At 36.2% G+C, this 24,159-nt stretch overlaps 1 protein-coding gene and 1 non-coding gene across 2 annotated transcripts; both read right to left on the bottom strand.

Annotated features, from left to right (window-relative positions):
• Positions 1–12,098: 12,098 nt before the first annotated feature.
• LOC112533718 lies at positions 12,099–12,205 on the bottom strand. Its single transcript, XR_003078053.1, has one exon. It is a non-coding gene; the product is annotated as a small nucleolar RNA R71 (small nucleolar RNA).
• An 8,552-nt stretch (positions 12,206–20,757) lies between these two features.
• Positions 20,758–22,681, bottom strand: LOC8289321 (AAA-ATPase At4g25835). The gene has a single exon (XM_002512150.4). The coding sequence runs from the start codon at positions 22,526–22,528 to the stop codon at positions 20,975–20,977; it is 1,554 nt and encodes a 517-aa protein (XP_002512196.1). The 5' UTR covers positions 22,529–22,681; the 3' UTR covers positions 20,758–20,974.
• Between the last annotated feature and the right edge of the window lie 1,478 nt (positions 22,682–24,159).

Genomic DNA, 24,159 nt, shown 5'->3' with positions numbered 1-24,159 from the left:
GTTCTTCCAGTGTCGTGCCAGTGTGATTCTCCATCTCTTGATAAATAAGTGTTTCTTAGGTTGATTTCCATATATTTTGATGCAATTACTTCTTCTTGTCGTGTAAGCTTTGCCAAGTACCTAAAAATGACTGAAAATAAACTCTAACAAACAAATTAAACTTAATTTAAGGTGAAATCAAGATAAAACAAGACTCAAAAGTAAGTACTTCTAACACTTGTCAAATTTCCCCACACTTGAGCAATTGATTGTCCTCAAGCAAATTGAATAGAATCGAAATCTAAGAGATGACAAACTCTCTCTTTCTAACAAATAGATATCAAATAATTCAGAGGTTAATCATGTATATCATCACAATCTTGAATCATTAGCCAGGCTTTGATTCTTAAATAAAATACTAGCTTCTAAGGTAATTTCATAATAAGAAGCACAGGAATTGAAATACTTGACATCCAAAGCTAGAAAAATGAGCATTCTTTCTAAACAACTCGAAATTTTGAAAAAAATAGAGACAAAGATTTTCCTTATAAATACAAACATATTCTCATGAAGCACCACTATTTATTTTGTTTTTCAGAGAGTCGCGCATATTTGAGATGGTTAATCCAGTCTTTTAACGCGAATGTAGACATTTGTGACGCCTACCCCCAATTACTCAACTAGAGTCACAAATTCAAACGTCTACTCATATTCTCTAGTTTTCTTTAGATTGGTTCCTTTGTAGTTCGGATCTTTGTTTAAGAAGCGGAATAGAGCAAAAACAATCTTAGCAATTGTATTATTTTACTTTTTATTTTTATCTTTTTTACATTTCAAAAGAATAAGAAAATGCAAAGGGGTATTAAATGTATCTACTCGATAAACTTAAAAGAAATTTGAAAACTTAATGCTTATAAACATAACTAAGGTCTCAAGATAAAAGAATAGATATACGATATGTATCACTTAAAAACCCTAGCATGAATACCAAGCTTAGTTCATAATTCATAGCCAAATCAACTAAATCCTGATTCAGTAAACAAGTAACCATAGTCATTATTGTGAACCTATAAGTTTGAGAGAGAGAAAATCATAACAAGTAACTAATTGAATTCAATAAGCTCAACAGAATTAATCACAAATAAGCGAAAGACAATAAAACTATCCCCCACACTTATTAGACACATTGCCTTCAATATGTCTTAAAAAAATTGAAAGAAATAATGGGAAAGAATTGCTTTCCTGGATGTACGGTGGTTGTATAGTTTCGAGTTTAAAACTTGGAGATACCTAGCAACTAACACACTAACCACAATGATAAGAGTAAAAGTAATGGGAAATAAAACCAAGTTACTGGTAAATAAAACCAAACAAAATATACTCAACAATAGAATAGAAGTATGCAAAAATTTAAATTTTTGTAAGGCAAAACACAATTTAGAAACAAGAAAGCAACAAAAATGTTCAGAAGCTTCAATGAAAAATATAAAACAAAAAAAAACATGAAACTAAAACAAATTTAGCATTTAGCCTGCCATTCCATCGTTGTCGTCATCGTCGTCGTCATCATCGTCTTCCTTCTCATCGCTATCATCAAAATCAATTTCATGAATTGCTCCATCATCTGGTTGCACTTGATGAGATTGATAAAATATCGGTGGAGGTCGCGGTGGGGCATATCCTTGCGATTGCCAATAATGCACCATTGAGTTTTGGAGCCAATCCATGTTCCTTTTTTTATGAGCATCATTTCTTGTTGATTCCGAAGCATCCCCAGCATTTGAACTTAATTGTTGAGCAGCTTATTATCCTGACATTGAAGTCCATGTAATTGCATTTTCAATCTGCAAATTTGCTGCTCAAATTCCATCGGCTTCCTATCCTTGTCTGTCTGCACAAAGTTATAGGCCATCCAACCTTATATGGCTCACCTCTAGAAGGCGGGGGATGGAAAGAAGAGGATGATGGTCTATCTGCTTGTGGAGTAGCTGATGCACCCGGGGTATCGGTAGTGAACGTCGGGTCAATTAGCAAGTGAAATTGAAAATCATCTTGAGGTTAAGATATGTTAGGCAGAATACGTTTTTCATTGTCCATGCGCTGCAAGGTTTCAAGACCCATCAATTTTGACAACCCATCCAATATCATTATCAAAAGCCCATAAAAAACTTGCAGATTCTTAGCTAGACTTATTATGTACATACCACCACACGAACACCCTTTGTCCAATTTCTTGGCCTGCTTTAGCAAAGACACCAATAAACTCAAGGCCACATTACATCATAAACCCTCATCTAGACACATCAAATAGAATAGGTCATGTTGAGTGCAATGCCCTCCACTCTCTCCTCTATCCATGATTATAGCAGTTAACCAGAAATGCACTAAATGTAGTGAAAAAGAATCGAAAGCGGAGACTTTCAATTTAAAGGTCACATACCTAGGTGCATTCGGCGCCAACTTTCCCCAAACCCCTTTTAGGGTGTGATTTTTGAAGTGCTTAAAAGGCATATGTCTATATTCATCTGATTCTACTTTTTCCTCCATGTAGATACCCATAGCAATGACGAACTCATTCACCAACATGTCGAAATACTTTCTTCCTATTCGAAACTTCACTGTCTTACTCGTACAATCAATCCTTGAGCCAACCTCGAAGTGTAGATTACACAAGAACTCGAGGGTCATCTCTTTAAAAGTGGATTTCGAATTCTTAAAAAATTTCTTCCATGCCGGTTGGTTTACCCATCTTCTAAGTTGCTCCTCAAAGCCAATAGAACACATGAACTCCCAATTAAACTGACGAGTTGGGAAAAATTTCTTGTTGGCTAAATCTTCAAATCGTGCTCGGGAGATGTTGTTGCTAAATTGCACGAATTGATGATTGCAATCAAAAGAAACCAATGGAGCGGTGAAGGAGGGGCTTGAGATGAAAAACTTCCACTCCTTGGATGTTTGGTTGCAATTTGGGCAGGAGTTCGCTTTTTGGATGTACTTTTGTTGGTTCCTATTGTGAAGAAGAGGAAAGGAGGAAAAAAAGTGAAAGAGAATGAGTAAAAGAGGGATGAAAGTGTTGTTAAGAGGAAAAATGATGTTTGGGAGCAAAAGGGTGAGAAGACATGAGGAAAAGATGATGAAATTTTTAAAGGAAAAGGGGTAGGCTGCTATGGTTGTTCTATAATCAAGTGAGAAAATGAGAAACGTGCTTTTATATTTTGCATTTCTTTGTTCCATATGGGAAGAGACACGGGTGTGTGCCTCCCCGTGTTGATGGGAAGGACTTCGGGATGTTTTGTGAATGTTACACAAGTAGGGGACATGGGCGTGTGATCTCCCCATGTGGCTTCAGTTAATTTCAGGGGGTTTTCTCAATTTCACACTGGAGGGACACGAGTATGCCTCCTCCCCATGTCATATGTGCTTACTCTCAGCCTATTCCTTTTGCTCTATATAGGAAGAGACACGGCCATATGCCTTATTCAATTAACAATAAATTTGACAAACAAGCAATTCACACAAACATATTTAAATCTCAAATAAAACTTGAATTGAAAGAAATTAAACTTATTAAAAAGCAGAAAGAACTAACCAAAATGAAACAACTTGACTCTAAACACTAAACAAAACTAAAAAAAACAACTAACTAATAGAAAAGTTTATTAACTAGAACTAAAAGACCAAAAATTATTCTAATGGCTTCCTTGGGTGCCCTCTCCCTCTCTTAACCTTAAGGGGTTATGGAACCTTCTTTGAATGTCCTCGTCCCCTTTTGATTGTCGAGATGACACAATCACACTTCTTGGGATGACCTCGAGGTCTTGGGGTAGGTCGGTGGCTTCTCGACCTTTCCAATCACTAGGTTTGCTAGGATCACTCTCTTTACTTGCATCCGATTTTGGATTTTCATCCATAATATAATATTCATAAAGATATCTTTCTTGGTAAGCTCTCTCATTGAGCTCATTCTCTATTATTTTCTCCAAAGTCTAAACTGTTCATTGATTTTGGGCTATGCTCTTTGATAAGCTAATATGGCAGCAAACTCCTCCGACCTTGGATCCCATGGTCTTCTTCTCCTATAGAATAGTATCCATCTTCTAGGGGATGTTGAACGAGATAAAAGAAAATCCTGCTTCACAAATCTATCTAGGCGTAGTGTGGGTGATCATGATCTATGCCTAGATTTAGGTGGTGATGGTGAAGGTGAGGAAGGAACATTATTCACTTCGTTTCATTATTCACTTGGTTTCCTTGAGTATTCATGGCTATTAGAGAAGTAGGAAGAAAAGAAACTCCTCCCTCTAAAAATAAAAATAAAAATGTTGCGGAGACGGGATTTGAACCCGTGACTTCAAGGTTATGAGCCTTGCGATTCAATTAAATTGAAATTTTCTTTTTTTATTTATTTATTTATTTATATTTAATATTAATTTTATTTAATATTAATTTCAATCTTTTTTTATTTGATAATATTAATATTTTTATTTAATAATATTAATATTCATATTTGAATAGTGAATAGTGAATAGTATTTTGTAATTTAGATTTAGAGTAATAGTAATTTAGAATTAAAGATATGTATATTTATTAGTTTTATTTTACAATTTAAATTTTTTTCTGACTTTTCTCGTTCATTAAAATTATTACTTTATTTATGACATTAACGAGACATGCTATAAAAATAGACCACTTTATGAAACTTTTTATCTGGATGGGAATCCATATTTGTAGCAATGAAATACTATTCTTCCTCCCCAAAGCGATCAATGGTTGATTACAAATATTTATAATCTATATTCTCTCTACTATAAAGGGCCTGAAATACCTTGCTTATGAAAAATTGAAAAGGAAGATAGAGGAGGTCCTATTTGTAGAGCAATTCCCAAAAGTTTTAATCCTAATTGAAGTCGATAGTGCTTATTGGAATAATATCAAGATTCTAGCTGTCACATTGAAACTAAACTCTTACTCCTTAACGAAAAGAAAAAGAAAGACAGTTCTAATATAACAACTAGTTGAATTCTAATTAACTAAAACTCTAAAATCTTATTAGCCTTAACTAAATTAAAATAGGCTTGAACCTATGAAAAATTAAACTAAAACCTAGTAGGAGTGAGGAATGGGCTTAAATTCTTAGTCCTAAAATAAAAAGAAGAAAAAAAATAAAAACATAAATAACTAAAATTAAAAATAATAGTAAAACCAATTAAAAGTAAGTAGTAGGTTGCCTCCTACCAAGCGCTCCTTTAACGTCTTGTTAGCTAGATAGATTTATATCTACTCACATTGACTCGAGAAGTTGTAAAACTTCTTTTCCTGAATCAAACTCTCCTCCAATATATGGTTTCAATTTATGGCCATTAATTTTGAAATTGCCCTTTTCAGAATGGGTCAACTCAACTGTTCCCTATCAAAAATTTACTTAACAACAAATGGGCCTGATCAACTTGACTTTAACTTACCCAGAAATAGCCAAAGTCTCGAATTGAGTAAAAGCATCTTATCTCCAGCTTGAAACTCTCTCCTTGGCTTAATCCTGGCATCATGCCACTTCTTTATGTGTTCTTTGGTTAGACGGGCATTCTCATACACATGCAGCCTCCATGTTTCTCTCATTGGCTTAATCCTTGCACAAATGATCGGCTATCCTTAAATAGAGTTGGCCAATATAATCATGTTTCTAGGACTTTTTGAGCTGTTCTACTCGCCCCATAACTAAGAATGCTCATAGATTCAGGCCATGCCACACACCTCTTTATTATCCTATCGGCACATATTTTAAACAAAAAAGGGTCTTCCCAAAAGTAATATTTTAAATCTGTAAAGAATTTATTCTTTTATTGATAAGAGTATCCTTTTGGAAGTTCCCTTGCAACTAAATAATTTGCAAAGTTAGCATACCATGGTATTAAAACTATGAATTACCTACTAGACTTGCTATAGCATACAACTATTCATTCAGAAAATGATCATTAATGTCCCTTTCATGTAACTTCTCTAAATGGGGGTTCTTAAGGCGTGATAAATCGTTAGTTGCCAAGTTTTCTGCTCCTCTTTTGTCTTTTATCTCCAAATCAAATTCCTACAAAAGTAAAACTCATCTTATCAATCTTAGTTTCGCATCAGTTTTAGAGAACAAATATCTTAGTGTTGAATGGTCAATGTATACTATCACTTTTAACAAAATCAATTACGATCGAAATTTGTCAAAAGTAAAAATAACCGCAAGCAGTTTCTTTTCATTAGTAGTGTAGTTCGCCTACATGTCAGTCATCATTTTACTCGCATAATAGATAGGCTGAAAGTGCTTTTCTTTCCTCTGACCATGAATGGCTCCAAGTATAAATTCACTTGTATCACACATTAACTTAAAGAGGAGACTCCATTCCGGCGGTACCATAATTGGGGCGTTGACAAGCTTGGCTTTTAGGGAGGTGACGACTTCCATACATTCCTCATCAAATATACAGTCAACATCCTTCTCCAAAAGTCTAGTAAGAGGTTAACTATTTTAGAGAAGTCTTTAATGAACCTGCGATAGAAACCTGCATGCCCAAGAAAACTTCTAATAGCTTTGATGAAGGAAGGAGGTGGCAATTTTTCAATAGTCTTAATCTTTGCTTTATCCACCTTAATTCCTTTACCAAATGTTTTGTGTCCTAATACAATGCCTTCTTGTACCATAAAATGGAATTTTTCCCAATTTAGCTCCAAATTGGCCTCCTTGCATCTTATCAAACTTTCTTCAAATGCTCCAGACATTCTTCAAATGAATTTCCATGGATAGAAAAGTCATCCATAAAACTTCCATAATATCCTCAACCAAGTCATCAAAGATAGTCATTATACACCTCTAAAATGTGGTTGGTGCATTACACAATCCGAATGGTTTTCTTCTATACGTAAAGGTTCCATAGGGGCATGTGAAAGTAGTCTTTTCCTGATCCTCAAGGGCTATTAGAATCTAGAAATATCCCGAGAAACCATTTAAAAAATAATAGTACTTATGCCTTAATAATCTCTCTAGCATTTGATCAATGAATGGCAATGGGAAATGATTTTTCCTCGTGGCATCATTCAACTTCCTATAGTCAATGCACACCCTCCATCCTGTCAGAATTCTTATTGGATTAGCTCATTATTTTCATTTACCACAACTGTCATATGCCCCTTTTTTAGGCACTACTTGTACTGGGGACTAGTCTTATGACAGGACTTTACCAGTCATCTCTTCTTTGACAGTCTTTTTGTTTGTGTACAAGGGGAGAGTGAAGGACTCGACATATGACTACATAGTCCGGTGAAAACTGCGAGATAAGGCAAGTTTAACAACCCATTTCCATTTTCACTATATTATCTCAATGTTGTCAATGTGATGTTGTTAATGCTCATCGCTTGTTGAAGTGAGATGATCAATATATTATGTGCTTACCCAAGAATTGTCTGAAATGGGATAGATTATCCCGGCATCAAGAAGCTTAATCACCTCTTTTTTTACTACTTCCTTCATGTTGGGATTGAGACACCTTTAAGGTTGCACCATAGTTTTGAACTTTTGTTCTATAAGAATCTTATGTGTGAAATAGGAAGGACTGATTCCCTTTATATTTGCAATTTTCCACGCTATTGCCTTCGGCCTTCTCCTCAAGACTTCCAATAGCTTAGCCTTTTGGTCATCCAATAATGCAAAACTGACTATTCCTGGTAGCTTGGATTCTTCCATCAGGAAGGCATATTCCAAATGATCCGAAAGTTACTTGAGTTCCAAAGAAGGAGGGTCTCCAATGGAAGGCATCATTCTTTCCTCTTTCAACATCTCAATAGACTTGAATGACTACTTTCTCATTGGCCTTGCCGCCTCAAGGTAGGCTAACTGTTCTAAAGCTCCTAGCATCTCACATTTTTCCTATTCCTATACCAAATATAACTCCAAAGGATCTTTAGCAATAATAGATGAAATACAATTCACAATCTCATGCTCAATTTTATCATCACTAGAATCCATGTCACCAAGTATAAGTGGATGCTTCATAGTAGTAAGGATCTGAAAAGTTACTTGCTCTTTCCCTACCTTAAGAATAAGCTTACCATCATGAACATTAATGATGGCCCTAGCTGTAGCAAGAAAATTCTTCCTAAAATAAGGAAAACATCAAAAGTTTCATCCATATCCATAATTACAGAATCCATAGGAAGAATAAACTCTTGAACCTTTAATGAGAAGTCTTCAATGATACCCCTAGGATATACAATAGATTTATCAGCCAGTTGAATACTCATGAGTGTTGGTTTAGGTTTTCCAAGTCCTAGTTTCTTGAACAAATTATAAGCCATAACACTGATGCTAGCCCCCAAGTTAGCAAGTGCATTATCAACATTTAAATTACAAATAAAGCAAGAAATAGTAAAACTCTCTAGGTCTTTTAGCTTCTTTAGTAGTCTCCTTTAAATGATCAATGAGCTCTTTTCGAATAGTTGTACTATTGATACTTCCTCAAGCTTCCTCTTGTTATAGAGGAATTCCTTTAAGAACTTAGCATACTCGGGCATATGCGATAGAGCTTCCACAAAAGGTATGTTAATATGCAACTGCTTTAAGAGTTCTCCCAAGGATATATAATAGATTTATGAGCCAGTTGAATACTCATGAGTGTTGGTTTAGGTTTTCCAAGTCCTAGTTTCTTGAACAAATTATAAGGCATAATACTAAAGCTAACCCCCAAGTTAGCAAGTGCATTATCAACATTTAAATTACCAATAAAACAAGAAATAATAAGACTCCCTAGGTCTTTTGGCTTCTTTAGTAGTCTCCTTTGAATGATCGCTGAGCTCTTTTCGAACAGTTGTATCATTGATATTTCCTCAAGCTTCCTCTTACTATAGAGGAGTTCCTTTAAAAACTTAGCATACTTAGGCATATGCGATAGAGCTTCCACAAAAGGTATGTTAATATTCAACTGCTTAAAGAGTTCAAGAAACTTACGAAATTAAGTATCCAATTTATCCTTCTTAAGAAGGGCCGGAAAGGGTATCATTGGTTAATATTCTCTCATAATAGGGGCAGACTTCGATATTAATTCTACTTTATCTTCTACTTCAGCCTGTACACCCTTTTGTTCATCATCAACCTTCTCAATCGTAGTAGACTTCTCATCTACTTCATTCATCTTAGTTTTTAACTTTTTACCACTTTGTGGTGTAATAGCCTTAAGCTGCTCCCTAAGGTTGGCTTCTCTGTTACTCGGCAAACTTTCTTGAAGCCTCTTACTTAAGAGTTTTTCAATTTGTCCCACTTGATTCTCCAAAGTCAGAATTGAAGCTTGCTAGTTTCTAAGAGTAGTCTCAATAGTCTGAAACCTTGTTTTGGATGTCGAGATGAACTTCTCCATCATCTCTTCTAGATTACTCCTTCTAGGAGGAGCCTACTACTGGTTTGGTGCTGAAATCCTGAGGGTTGAGGTCTTTGCTGATTTTGATTCCTCTATTAGAAAATCGGGTGATTTCTCCACCCGAGATTATAGGTATTGCTATAGTGATTGTTCTGCTATCTAGGAGCATTTCCCATATAATTATCCTGCACCGGCTTAGCGAAATTATTATCGTTTTAGCAATCTTGACTTTGATGACCACCCTACACCAATCACAAGTCATAACTTGTGCTTGTCTTCAGATGAAAAAATAGTTAAAGTATCCATCTTCCTGCTCATGCCTCTAACTGTGCATTTACAGCTACCATATGGTCTACCTCATGGATTCCACTCCCTTTCACTTGAACCTGCTCTCTTGTATTCTGCCACTAATAGTTCGTGACTACCATATCCTTAATAAGATCCATAGCTTGCTCAATCTTATTGTTTAGTGATCCACATACTGCAGCATTAATAGACTATTTAATTGTGTAATTCAGTCCATTAAAGAATGTTGATAAGCATCATACTACACATGTTTTCATGCCCGATTGTTTACATTTTTATGCATGATTATCCCGTTTTATGCTAGAATCACCTGTCTTTTGTTTCCTTTCTCGTTTTAGGTCATTTTCGAAGGACACCATCAATAATCGAGGGAAATACGTGTGATTACGGACCAAAATCCATAATATTGGGTGAGAACTAGCACCCCGAGGGTTGAGCACGGCCTGGACTCCGGCCGTGCTGAATTACCAAGAAGCTATCCCCAATTGTGCCATTTCAGCACGACTTCCGTAGCCACCACGGCCTCTAGCACGGCCTGTGGTGGCTCAGCACCGGCTTGGGCACGGCCTAGAAGGAGTCAAGGCAACAGACTCCAGATTGACACTGGACTCGGCCGTCTTTGAATCATCACAGCCTGGACTCCGGCCATGCTGAATCAACTATATAGGCAATTTTAAATTCTTTTGGAAAGGGAGACGATTTTTGGACTCAATTCCAAGACACACACTTAATCAATTATTTTCCTATACCTCAATTATAGACCTTGAGAGATCAAAAATTCATCAATTGAATGAGGGATTTCACTTGTTCCAACATCGAATTGAAGATCAAGACAAACTTTGGGAGCATTCAAGAGGCAACTAGGGTTTGAGATTTTGAATTTGCAATTTTAGGGTTTCTCATTCAGCTTGAAACAGAAGGGTGTACATGCCTTTAATTTGTTTTTCCTTATTTTGTTCCCTAATTGCTTTAACCATGAACATGAGTAGCTAGATCTTTTGAATCCATTAGGGTTCGCCTTTGTTGATGGATTATGCTGAATTGTTAGTTTTTATAATTGTCATTCTTGCAATCTTCTTGCTATTCAGTAATAAAAGTTTGATTCAGTTAATTTGAGACGTTGGATTAATTATTTATTAGGTTGTTTCTTGACATTGCGAAATGCTTGTTACAACTGGACATTGAATAGTAAGGACTGGTAGTTAAACTTAGAGATAAGGTTGATTTACTCGCCGGATTAAGAACTAATAACTCTTAATAGTTTTAAATCATACTTAATGCTAATCTGTAGTAATCCGATAGGAAGAGATTCCATTAGGTTAGTGCAGGTTTAGGAATCCGGTAAGCTCGAGAGAGGAACCGGGATTCAATTCAGGATTTAGGCACGGGTAAGCAAGATCGGCAATCCATACAATCCATTTTTAGAATTCCATCACTTAGGCTCCCTTTTGGGTTTATTTCTCTCTTTGCAATTGTCTTTTGATTGTCCGTTGTTCTTCATTTACTTATTTGCACTCATAACCATTAGCTGGTACGTTAGAACTTTCACACCCTATTTCAGACTAGATAACATAACAAACAGTAGTAACTCTAGGTTCACCCGATCTCCAGGGATACGACCTTGATACTCACTAGTGCTAGGCTGCATCGGTAGGTTCACTGCCTTAGGTGTAGGTTGCATAAAGAGCCCATCAAGTTTTTAGCGCCGTTGCCGGGGACACACAGTAACGGTGAACTAAAGTGAATTGTTTTTTGTGTTAATTTAGTCATTAATTGTTTATTCATTTATTCTTTATTTAATTTTTATTTTTTTTATTATTTATTATTTATTATTATATTATTTTTTGTTGATTGGTGGTTGTGTGAACTTTCGGTTTTAGGTAGTTTATGACCAAGAGCTCAAACTCGAATCTTATAGAGCCTCTATCTGATCCAGAACGATCCCTCAGACTCTTAAGGAAGAGGTTGCAATTAGAAGAGGAGGAGATTGAGGTTGAGGTACCTGTGGATAGATTAGACACGATGGAAAACCATGACCCCCAGGCCAATGACGATCAGAGGACGATGTACGAGTTTGCTCGACCATCTTTAGATGGGACGAAAACGAGTATAGTTAGACCTGCTGTAGCGGCCAATAATTTTGAGATAAAGGCCAATGTTATCCAGATGATCCAGCAAAGCATGCAATTTGGAAGATTGCCCAGCGAGGATCCTAATGCACATATCTCTAACTTTTTGGAGATTTGTGACACATTCAAGATAAATGGAACAACTGATGATGCCATTCGGTTGAGATTGTTTCCATTTTCCTTGAGGGACAGAGCAAAGAGATGGCTGCAATCTCTTCCACAACAAACAATTACTACCTGGAGGGCGTTGGCTGAAAAATTTTTATATAAGTATTTTCCTCCTGCTAAAACTGCTAAACTTAGAAATGACATATCTTCTTTTGTGCAGTTTGATGATGAAAGCATGTACGATGCATGGGAGAGATTTAAAGATCTTTTAAGATGCTGCCCACATCATGGATTGCCAGTGTGGATGCAGGTTCAGACCTTCTACAGCGGGTTGAACCTTGCAACGAGGCAAATGGTGGATGCTTTGCGGCAGGTGGGCGCTAAATAGTAAGGCCCGTGAGCTCGAACTGATAGAGGAAATGGCCATGAACAACTATCGTTGGCAATCCTCTAGAGCCGACCAGGAAGACAGGGAGTAGTCAACCAAGTGGACTCTACAGTAGCCTTGGCGAGCTCAAGTGGAGCTTCTAGCCAAGAAGATCGACCAACTCAGGATCTTGGGTTCATGCGTGACGTTGGTACCATTTTGTGGTGGCCGCATTACGATCTGACTGTCTGCGGGAGGTATGTTTGCTTCATTCTCTACTACTTTTCCATCTAATTCGCTATGTCTTCCGATGTTGAGCGGGTTGATTATATGGGAAATGCCCCAAGGCGGCGAACGATCCTTACAAGAATACATATAACCCCTGGGTGGCGCAATCATCCCAACTTGATTGGAGGAACAATAACGCTTCAGGGTCCATCCGGTTTTCGGATACTTCATCAGCAGCGAACATTCACCGGGCTGCACAAGCTCCTCCTCTACCGGAAAAGAAGTCAAATTTAGAGGAGCTTATGATGAAGTTTGTGACGTCCTACGGAGATGAGGTTCCAGAACCGATAGTGCACTCGGGAACCGAGGCCTCGATTCGAACTTGGAGACCCAGATTGGCCAAATCTCTAAGATGTTGTCTGAGAGGCAGCAAGGAGCGCTCCTGAGCACCATTGAGTCTAACCCGAGGGAGCATGTGAACGCCATCACTTTGCGTTCAGGTAAGTTAGTTTCAGCTCCTTCTAAGCCTATTTTTTATGACGCCACTATTGATGTGCAGGTTAAGGCAAGCAGTAAGGTTAGGGAACCTGAGGGACAAAAGGTGAAACCAATTCCAGTCAGGGAATATCAACCTAAGATTCCTTATCCTGCTAGAGCTAAACAAGCAGAGGCGAAAGAGCAGTTCAGTAAGTTTTTAGATATTTTTAGACAGCTGCATATTAACTTGCCTTTTATTGATGCATTAGAGCAGATGCCGAAGTATGCTAAGTTCTTAAAGGACATACTTAGCAGAAAAAGGAAGTTGGAGGAGGTCGCCTATGTTCAGCTTAATGAGGAGTTTCAGAGCAAGTTGCCAGAGAAACGTCACGATCCAGGGAGTTTCACTATTCCATGCACTTTAGGTAATTTGTGTGTTGATGATGCATTAGCTGATTTAGGGGCTAGCATAAATGTCATGCCCACTAGTTTGTTCAATAAGCTAGGTTTGGGAGAGGCAAAATCCACTAGGATGTGCATTCAATTAGCTGACCGTTTTGTTAAGCTTCCTAGGGGAATTGTGGAAAATGTGCTAGTTAAGGTAGATAAGTTCATATTTCCTGTGGACTTTGTGGTTTTGGATATGGACAATGAGCATGGTGTACCATTAATTTTGGGGAGACCTTTCCTTGCCACAGCTAGAGCTAAAATAGACGTATTTGAGGGGAAGTTGGAATTTAATGTAGGGGACGACTGTGTCACTTTTAGTTTACCCTCATTTGATAGTTCTTCCACCGACCATGTTCATGCCATTTGTTGTATTGATGGAATTGATCTTGCATGTAATACACAACCACAAGATGTACAAATGGATGATGCTATACATGTTTCTTCCCCTACTAGTATGTGTTATTCATCTGAAAAAAAATAACTTGTATCAATATGAGACTTTGTGCTGTGATAGACTCGAGAAGGGTAGTTGCAAGTTTGTTTTTGACAGGTCACTTGACCGGAATTCGGAGTGGATGAATGGACATCCCAAATCGGTCCAGAGAGCACCTCCTTGGTCATCTACTGCACACATCGGACCTTTTCATTGCACTTATATTCCTCGAGCCCCAACTTACATTGAGCCTACCTTCTTAATTTGCCCGCGATGCAGGAATGCTGATCCAGAGTCCAGCTAGACGACTCAAACAAAAAGAAGCGCCTTCGGGAGGCATTCCCGAATCTATTTTTGCTTTCTGAATTTTTGGACATTTTTTTTATTTTATTTTATGTAGTCATTTGCAGTTAGATATTTCAGTCTGTTTTTAGTAAGTTTGATTTTGAGGAGATGCTATCTTATTGAACCTTTTACTAGATGTTGCTTGGAATGTGTTTATTCTTGAGTTTTGCAGGAGTTAGCCTACTTGATGCTCGTACGTAATTTTGAGGACTAACATATTTTGAAGTGTTAAAGTACACATCAAAGGCAGTATCTAGTAGACTTTCTAGTTTTTATCTCTTTTTATCGTCTTGTTTTTCTCTTAGTTTTCTAATTTCTTTTATGGACTCCCATAATTAGCTTCATTTTATGTATTTTATTCCTTTTATTTTGGAGTGCCTACCTTGTTCACACTGAGGACAGTGTTTTTCACAAGTGTGGGGTAGGTACCGTAGATTTGTGCAGGTACCAATTTTATCTTTGTTGTTTTTATCTTGTTTTAATATCCCTTATTGATTGAGTCCATTCATTATTACTGTCCTTATCTTGAGTTTTGTTTTAATCAAGTAGTTAATGATTTTCTCCTTTGAATGGATTCCCTTATAGCTTTTATCGAACCTTGTTGGAAGAAGGCAATGAACGAATCTCTTAATTACAATCCAGCTAGGTAAAACTGGTATTTTCCCTTAAATTCTTCCATTTTACTTTATCTTAGATATAGAACACTGTTAATATTGTTGCTTATTATTGTGATTGACTGTTTAAACTTTGGTTTGAGAATTCATGCAATTTTAACCCACTCAAATGGTGAGATTTTGAGCCAATTGGTGCATCACTATTTTTATGCTCCCTTTTCTTTCATTAGTGAGCATTGTACAGAATCTCTGTTTCTAGAACTTGCTTTACGATATCTTTTGAGATTACATGAATTGTCAATAATCGTGAGATGATTTGGGCACTTAGGACTTACACAATTTGGCCAAAAAGCCTAACCCTGTTTTTCCCTTAGTGAACCAATTTTGAGCCTTAGCCTTTCCTTTTGTGATAATAATAACATTTATCACTTCTACTCATTTGACCATTCTTTCTACCATTGTTGCTGGAAATTATATAAGTTTATGCTGCATTTTATTTTGGATCAATCTGCATTCATATATTTCACTAAGTTGCTAGATTTTTCATAGATGCTCCCTTCAATTAAAAAAAAAATATTTGGATATTCAGTCTTATTGTATGTGTCAATAACCAACAACCCCTACATAAGCTGTTGTAATATATACACATAGTATATATATATATATATATATATATATATATATATATATATATATATATAAAAGAAGAGTATTAATTTAGTTCATTTTGAGCATCATCTTATTTTTAGAGCAACTTAGTGTTCATTTTGGTACAGCACTTGATCCTTCGTTACTTTCTTGCATTACTTGTTTAACTTCTAGCAACTTGTAGCCTACTTTCCATATTTATACGTACCCTACCTTAACCCCATTACAACCTGGCTCAAGACCCTTTGATCATGATTATTGATTATTTCGTAGTAGTGGAGATTGGATCTATAAGCAAGCCTATGGTAAGCACTTTTTCTATATTTTTGCGTTGAGAGCTTGGCGATCTTCTTTCACCTATATACACTTGTGTGTTTTGAGTGACATCTTGTGAGGCATGGTTCTCAATTTCTCAATTTAGATGGTTTATCATTTTAACTTTAGCAACTTTATTAAGTTTGTTCTCTCTCTTAAGGATTTAGTGATTTGGAGATTTTGGGAAAAATCATTATGGAGTTTTGAAATTTGTTTTGAGCTAACCTCCTGCAATGCATTTGATTGAGTTATTTGGTATCTGTTTGAGGAGTTGTTGATTGCTTGAGGACAAGCAAAAGTTTAAGTGTGGGGTAATTTGATAAGCATCATACTACACATGTTTTCATGCCCGATTGTTTACATTTTTATGCATGATTATCCCGTTTTATGCTAGAATCACCTGTCTTTTGTTTCCTTTCTCGTTTCAGGTCATTTTCGAAGGACACCATCAATAATCGAGGGAAATACGTGTGATTACGGAGCAAAAAGGCCGTGCTGAATTACCAAGAAGCTATCCCCAATTGTGCCATTTCAGCACGACTTCCGTAGCCACCACGGCCTCCGAAGCGTGGCTCAAGACCGGCACGGCCTGAAGGAGTCGACCTGAGACTCCACAGATTCGACACTGACTGGACTCGTGGTCTTTGAATCATCACAACCTGGACTCCGGCCATGCTGAATCAACTATATAGGCAATTTTAAATTCTTTTGGAAAGGGAGACGATTTTTGGACTCAATTCCAAGACACACACTTAATCAATTGTTTTCCTATACCTCAATTGTAGACCTTGAGAGATAAAAAATTCATCAATTGAAGGAGGGATTTCACTTGTTCCAACATCGAATTGAAGATCAAGACAAACTTTGGGAGCATTCAAGAGGCAACTAGGGTTTGAGATTTTGAATTTGCAATTTTAAGGTTTCTCATTCAGCTTGAAAAAGAAGGGTGTACATGCCTTTAATTTGTTTTTCCTTATTTTGTTCCCTAATTGCTTTAACCATGAACATGAGTAGCTAGATCTTTTGAATCCATTAGGGTTCGCCTTTGTTGATGGATTATGCTTAATTGTTAGTTTTTATAATTGTCATTCTTGCAATCTTCTTGCTATTCAGTAATAAAAGTTTGATTCAGTTAATTTGAGACGTTGGATTAATTGTTTATTAGGTTGTTTCTTGACATTGAGAAATGCTTATTACAACTGGACATTGAATAGTAAGGACTGGTAGTTAAACTTAGAGATAAGGTTAATTTACTCGCCGGATTAAGAACTAATAACTCTTAATAGTTTTAAATTATACTTAATGCTAATCTGTAGTAATCCGATAGGAAGAGATTCCATTAGGTTAGTGCAGGTTTAGGAATCCGGTAAGCTCGAGAGAGGAACCAGGATTCAATTCAGGATTTAGGCACGGGTAAGCAAGATCGGCAATCCATACAATCCATTTTTAGAATTCCATCACTTAGGCTCCCTTTTGGGTTTATTTCTCTCTTTGCAATTATCTTTTGATTGTCCATTGTTCTTCATTTACTTATTTGCACTCATAACCATTAGCTGGTACGTTAGAACTTTCACACCCTATTTCAGACTAGATAACATAGCAAACAGTAGTAACTCTAGGTTCACCCGATCTCCAGGCATACGACCTTGATACTCACTAGTGCTAGGCTGCATCGGTAGGTTCACTGCCTTAGGTGTAGGTTGCATAAAGAGCCCATCAAATGTCTAAATTTGCAGCTATACAGGTAAACCATGATGTGGATAGCTCCTTAGTAAATCCTTGAAATGTTCAATCGTATAGAGTCTCATTCTCTTGCTGAAGAAACCTTACTATATCATGCCTTAACTTAGTTATTTTAGAAGGTGGAAAATATCTCTCCAAGAATTGCTCTCAACCAGCTGATTCCAGGTCATAAATATCCCAGCTGGAAATGACTTTAACCACTTCTTACGCTTATCTCTCAATAAGAATGGGAATAGTCTTAATCAAATCGCATCATCTGATACCCCATCAATCTTGAAGGTGTCCCAAATCTCTAGAAAATCATCTGAATGTGTGTTTAGATTCTCATTGGGCAAACCATCAAACATGCAATTATTTTGCACCATCTGAATAATATTGAGCTTGATCTCGAAGTTGTTTGCTGCTATATTAGGTCTCATAATACTCGATATGGCCCCAGTAAGAGTTGGATGTGCATACTCCTACATGGTTCTCTTTCTAGGTGGAGCTGCTATTCTTAACCGTTCTCCTTCTTGGATTGGTTCTCCTTCTTGATTCTAATTGTGTAACTCCACCACCAATTTGGCTAAAGCTCATTCTCATTCTCATTCTTCTCTTTGCTACTTCCTCAAAGTTCTTTCCAACTCTGGTTCATAAGCGAATAGTTCCGTCGAACTAGCTCGGGTCATTCATAGATTCAGGTACCTAAAGAAAGTACAAACACAATAAAGATAAATCAAATGAAAAATAAAAATGCTAAATTGCTAGCTTTTGAATTACTTATAATATCATAATAGAAAAGAGTCATCAGCAATGGTGGCAAACATTTGGTGCATGCTATCCACACACGGCAAAGTGCATCGATCGTATCAAGTAATACAATAATGAATAAGAGTATCGTTCTACTTGGGACCTAATTATGAGTACTACCTTCAATCATATATTAATGTTTAGCAATCAAAATGTTATTTGGGTATAGTAAATATTTAAAAATAAAATAATCTTGAAAATAAAAATTATAACAATTGGTAAACTTATAAAGGATAGCCTATTTAGGTAGTGAATCCCCCCAATAAGTTAAATATTTCATAAAACAATCTACAATTAATTCAAATCAAGAGTTGAATTGGCATTCCACAAAATTAGGTTTATATCTTTCTCAAGTGATTAAATCCCTAATCCCTAAGGGAAGGAGAGGAAACTCTTCTCAAACCTACTCACTTAGGTCATGCATTAAGATTAAGGAACTATTTAACCAAAAGATCTTGTAGATTTATCTTTAGTATCCCAATCAATCCTCAATCCCTAAGATATTGATCAATTCATAAAAAGTTATCTATAATCAGTTTATGAAAATAAATACCAATCAATACGTCGACTTATCAATTGAAATAGATAATTAAGTAATCAAAGGGAAAAAATAACTCATAGAAAATATTAATTGCATTAACTTTGAATCAATCCATACATAATAAATTAAGGTTCATCAAAACCCAAATAGCAAGAAAAGTAGTTTATAAACATTATGATAAAGAAATAAATATTAGGAAAAGAATATCTCAAACCATTCATGGAAGAGTACAGATGAAAATCTTCAATTTTGAAAAATAATGAAAGAATTTATGTTCTTCCTTGAGAAATGACCAATCAAAACCCTAAAAATGAAAGAAAAATGAAGTTTCTAAGTGTTTCTCTCTCTACAAATGAAAATATAAAAGGCACATCCCTCAAAACAACCCTAACAATTCCTTTAAAAAGTATCTTTTATGTTCCACACGGGCACTACACGGTCTTGTGATGTCTTTATCTCAAAATCGCTCTTGAAGCAATCCTCTAGGTCACACGGGCATATCCTCTTCCTGTGTCGTGTCTTGAACAAACCGCCATTCTTTGCATCTCACACGGGAAGGCCACACAAGCATGTGCTTCCCGTGTGATACATTCCTTCAATCTACCACTTTCTGAACTTCATACGGGAAGGCAACACGGGCAACTTCTTTCCATGTCATGCCGTGTCATTCTTCATCTCTTGATAATTAAACTCTATACTGTCACTTTCTATTAAATGTACTGACGGAAAGCTAATGTGGCAACCTATATGGCAATTGAAAAAAAAAAAGATTACATGTCATTTAAATGGGACATGTGAGCAATATGTGTCCCGCTATCATTTTTTCTTTCTTTATATAACTCATTTGCTATGACTTTTTCAGTAACCAAACATGTAAAAGAATATTCTCCTTATCAAATCCAACTGCTTTTTAGTCATCCCCTCAATTCATTACCCACTACCAATAACAGACATCTTCTTTATTTTCTTTCCTAATTCAAACACTAATTGCTAACAAAGACAAAAGAAAATAAAAAAGAAACGAAGCTCTATCTTATTCTTCATAACGATTTCTATCATGGTGTCTTCTTTGTTGAGAGGAGAGAGTGTCTTCTACTCCATAATTTTATATTTAAAGATATTAACATATTTTGTTTAATTAATTGATTTTTTTTTATTTTTTTGTTTATGAAATTGTGGTAATGATGTTGTTATGTTCTTAAGAGAAGTGGTAAAATTGCTATTTTGATTTTAACAGATGTTGAAAATGATGATAGAGTGGTTTTTCTTCTTTCGATTTTAGAAATGGTGATTTATTTAGGATTTAAAGAGATGGCACTTAAGTGATGTAAATTTTTTAAAAAATAAAACTTTATATGTAGACAGTCATATTATTTTTTTTGTTTGATATTTAATTAAAATTTTAAAAATTTAGTAATATTAAAATTAAATTTAAAAAATTTAGTATTACAATATAAAGATTATAAACTTCAGTGATATTAGCTCTAAAATCCATGCATCCTGAAGGTAATTTGGCAAAGATGGAGAAGAAGAGATTTTGTCACATTTATTAAATTGTCTTTCTATACTTTATATCGATATGAGGCACAAATAGTACCATTGCGCGAGACTTTTCTCGGAGCGGGACGATAATTGACACTTTTCATTTTATTTTTAGTCCAAACCGAAATTTTGCTAAGTTGGTGCCACCCTCTACACAATCTAATCCCATGACATAAAGTTAGCTTTTCTTTATTGTACATAAAGGTATAAGTGAAAATAATTTTGTATGTCAATCCAAAAATGTTTCTAGAGGAGGTACAGAGAGATTGAAGGAAAAACTAAATTGCAAAGAAAATCAAAATTTTTATAAGTTAAAAATGTCAAGGCCACCTTGTGCGTCCTGTGGCTCTATAATTGCCAATAATGAAAAATAAATTTTTTATTAGTTGGCAAAATTACATCATACACCGAAAATTTACATTAAAAAGAAACCAGCTAAAAATAAAGAAGAATTCCTTGTTAGTGTCCATTGAGTGAGAGTGACCAACATTTCATTAAAAGAAAAAGAAAAACAAAAGAAAAAAGCAAAACTTCGAAAAAGAAAAAAGGAAAAGTTAAAGCGAAAATGTCTTCACACGCCCCGTCTACCAGAGTCAGACTTGGTCAAAGATCTAAGTCTAACAAGAAACTTTGCCTTCTTGTCGCAGTTATTACCGCCCTCCTTTCTCTTCTTCCCGCCAATTCTCCCCGGAGACGAATCCCAATTCTCCGGTGACCCCACTGTCAATACGCTCTGTGGAGACCTTGTGGCTGTATCTTCGTAATCCGTCAGATGTTCCTTATGAGTCCCACTACTGCTTAAAATTCTTGCCTGCATAGCACTCACCACCTCCTTCAGTGCTACATCAGTATTCCCTCTGTTCCTCAATAGTATCTCCCCTATCTGTGCCGGCGTGAGGGCACCTCCGGACCTTATACAGCTCTCTGCCACATCAAATAGAGAGTGGGAGTCTATCCCCAGGTAGTTCATCGCCAAAGCCTTGAAGGCATGCATCCCACAAGTGCCTAAGCTGACATGCACGTCCATTCGCCCGCATCTAACCAGCGCCGGGTCCACATTGTCTCTATGATTAGTAGTGAAAACTATGATCTTCTCTTCACCACAACATGACCATAATCCGTCAGTGAAGTTCAGTAGCCCTGATAAGGTGACCCGGCCGCTTTCCTCTTCATTGCTTGAATCCTTACAGGATGATAGGTTGGATCTCTTTCTACTAGTTTTTACCATTCTATCAGTAGTTAGATCGACTGAACAATCTATGTCTTCGATCACAATAATAGACCTGTTGGTGGTTTGTATTAACAAGGCTCTGAGCTCAGAGTTGTCTGTGACTTTGGTGAGCTCAAGATCATAAACATCATAGCACAAATAGTTAGCCATTGCAGCGATTAGACTTGACTTGCCGGAGCCTGGTGGACCGTGAAGCAAGTAACCCCGCTTCCATGCACGTCCAACTCTATGGTAGAACGCTTTACCATTAGAAAATGCTTTCAAGTCCCCCATAATCTGCTTCTTCAACTGCGGCTCCAACGCTAGTGTTTCGAAAGTGGACGGATGCCGGAACGGGACCGAGACCCATCCCGACTCGTGCGATGCATTGCCATTGTTAGTAAAGAGCCTCCTTTCCCTTGATACCCGCTCGAACTCCTCGGCACGTGATGTCACGTGCTGTAGATAGGGTCCTAAGAGGTTGCAGCGATGACGCTTAGGTAACTTGAGAGTGAAACTACGTTTCTCTTCCAAAGAATCTTGAACAGTTTCAACATGGTGAGTCCAGTAAAGAGAGTGTCCACTGAAGGTGTCATGAACGGTTTGATTAGGAGCTACAGTGAAGGAAATGCAGTTAGAGGACTTGGAGCGGGAAAGTGTAAGACGGCGGCAGGCGGCAGCGGAGGTGGAAGAGCTGACAGAGTTGAGATATAGATTGACGTGGCGGTAGAGGTCATTGATATCAACACCGCAGTAGCCATTAAATTCTGGTATATCGAAGTATGAGTAAGGAGAAATGAGGTCTTGAAAGGATTCATAAATGGAGTGAAGAAGGGATAGAAGCTGTGTAGGTAAGATGTTTTGGAGAACAGTGAGAAGGCCAAGAACTGACCACATCTGCGACAAGATTTCCATCTTTGTTAGTTTCTTGGCTGGTGAATTATGATTTTGTCTGTCTGGACTTAGACTATATATAAATAGAGAGAGAGAGAGAGAGAGAGAGAGAGAGAGTGTAGAAGATGACAAACAGGGATAAGAAGTGGAGAGGGTTGATTTGGGGAGTGTAGATGTTTGGAACAGATAAAGAGTATAAACTATGCTATAAGGACATAGCAACATTGGCAGAAAAGGAAAAAATAAATTCAAGGATAGACCTAAAGACACTGTTGAGTTCTGAAAAGAAAAGCAGCAGCAGCAAAAGATAAAGCGAAAGGTGAAGCCGACTATTCTTCTTTTGCTTTTCGTTTGTCTGGTAAACTGGACAACTCTTTAAAATCTACTCATTGATTCAAACTGTGCGTGCATTTCACCTGCCTATAATACAACTACTAATTTCTTCAAGTGTCACAATGAATTGAGCATAACTAATTAAACTCAAAATTCTTACCATTATAGGTGTTTTTATCTATAAAATAAATGTATGAATCTATTAGAGATCCATGTTACTAAAGAATAAAAATATAATTAACTTTTAAGGGTTAATATTCAGTCAACCAACTGACTAGTTCTAATATTTTGATATTTTTCACTAAAATCTATTAGTTGGAATCTATACTCCCTCATTTATTTGCAATACAAAAAAAACTAAAAAAATTAAAATTCAACTAATTAAATAATTGTGTCTAATTATTTTAATATTAAATTCAAATTTATTAGTTGAGTACACTTATTTATTTAGCTCACTTTAATCAAATTAATTTAAATGCTAATAAAATAATATATATTTATTCATTTTAAATAATTTAATATCCATACTAATTTATCATACACGTACCATTCACCATTCCCTCTAGTGCATATATCTAGTATAGACAAAAATTGTTCTTTGTCTTTGTTTATAACTTAATTTAGCATATATATTGAACAAAATTTTGGCTTCAGAATTGAAGTGTTAGTCAATAATAGCAAAAGAATAAATAAAAACACTTGAACCGACTCAAGGTGAATTTTGTATTGGTAATGTACAAAGCAATACTTAAACTGTTACATAATAGGATTTAAACAATATAGTTATTATAGAAGTTTATCTGGCGCTATAAAAGTCTTAAGTTAGTTGTAAAGTCTCAAGTTTAAACTCCTGAAATTATTTTAAGAAATAATAAATATGGCATAATTGTTAAGTAATTGCGATTGGTATATAAAGAGAGCCTATAATAGAAGCATGCTAATGGAGGATGTATACGACGCAGCACTTGAAAGTTAAAAACACGCGCTTGATTACGGGAAGGAGGATGGGAAAGAAAGATAAATAAGCTGGCTATCTGGCTGCTGAGGGCGCGCATGCAGGCAAGACACACGAGACGCAGCCTATATCCTTTTGCTTTTGTGACAAATTCTGCTTTAGTTTTGTTCGCTCTTTAATCATCTTTTTCTTTTTTCTTCTTGAAATTGGAGTTTTTATAGGTCAGAGAATGTTCTTTAGAATAATTATACTCATCATGAGCGAATGCATGATGATATATTATTGGTGATGGTGATGTGATATTCGGCTTTCAAACATGAAATTTCGTGTCTGTTTATATATTAATTCCGTATATAAAATTTAT

Source organism: Ricinus communis, chromosome 6, assembly GCF_019578655.1.
Source record: "Ricinus communis isolate WT05 ecotype wild-type chromosome 6, ASM1957865v1, whole genome shotgun sequence".
NCBI classification, from domain to species: Eukaryota; Viridiplantae; Streptophyta; class Magnoliopsida; order Malpighiales; family Euphorbiaceae; genus Ricinus; species Ricinus communis.
The sequence above is the reverse complement of the archived record's forward strand: the minus strand, read 5'-3'. Positions and strand labels throughout refer to the sequence as shown.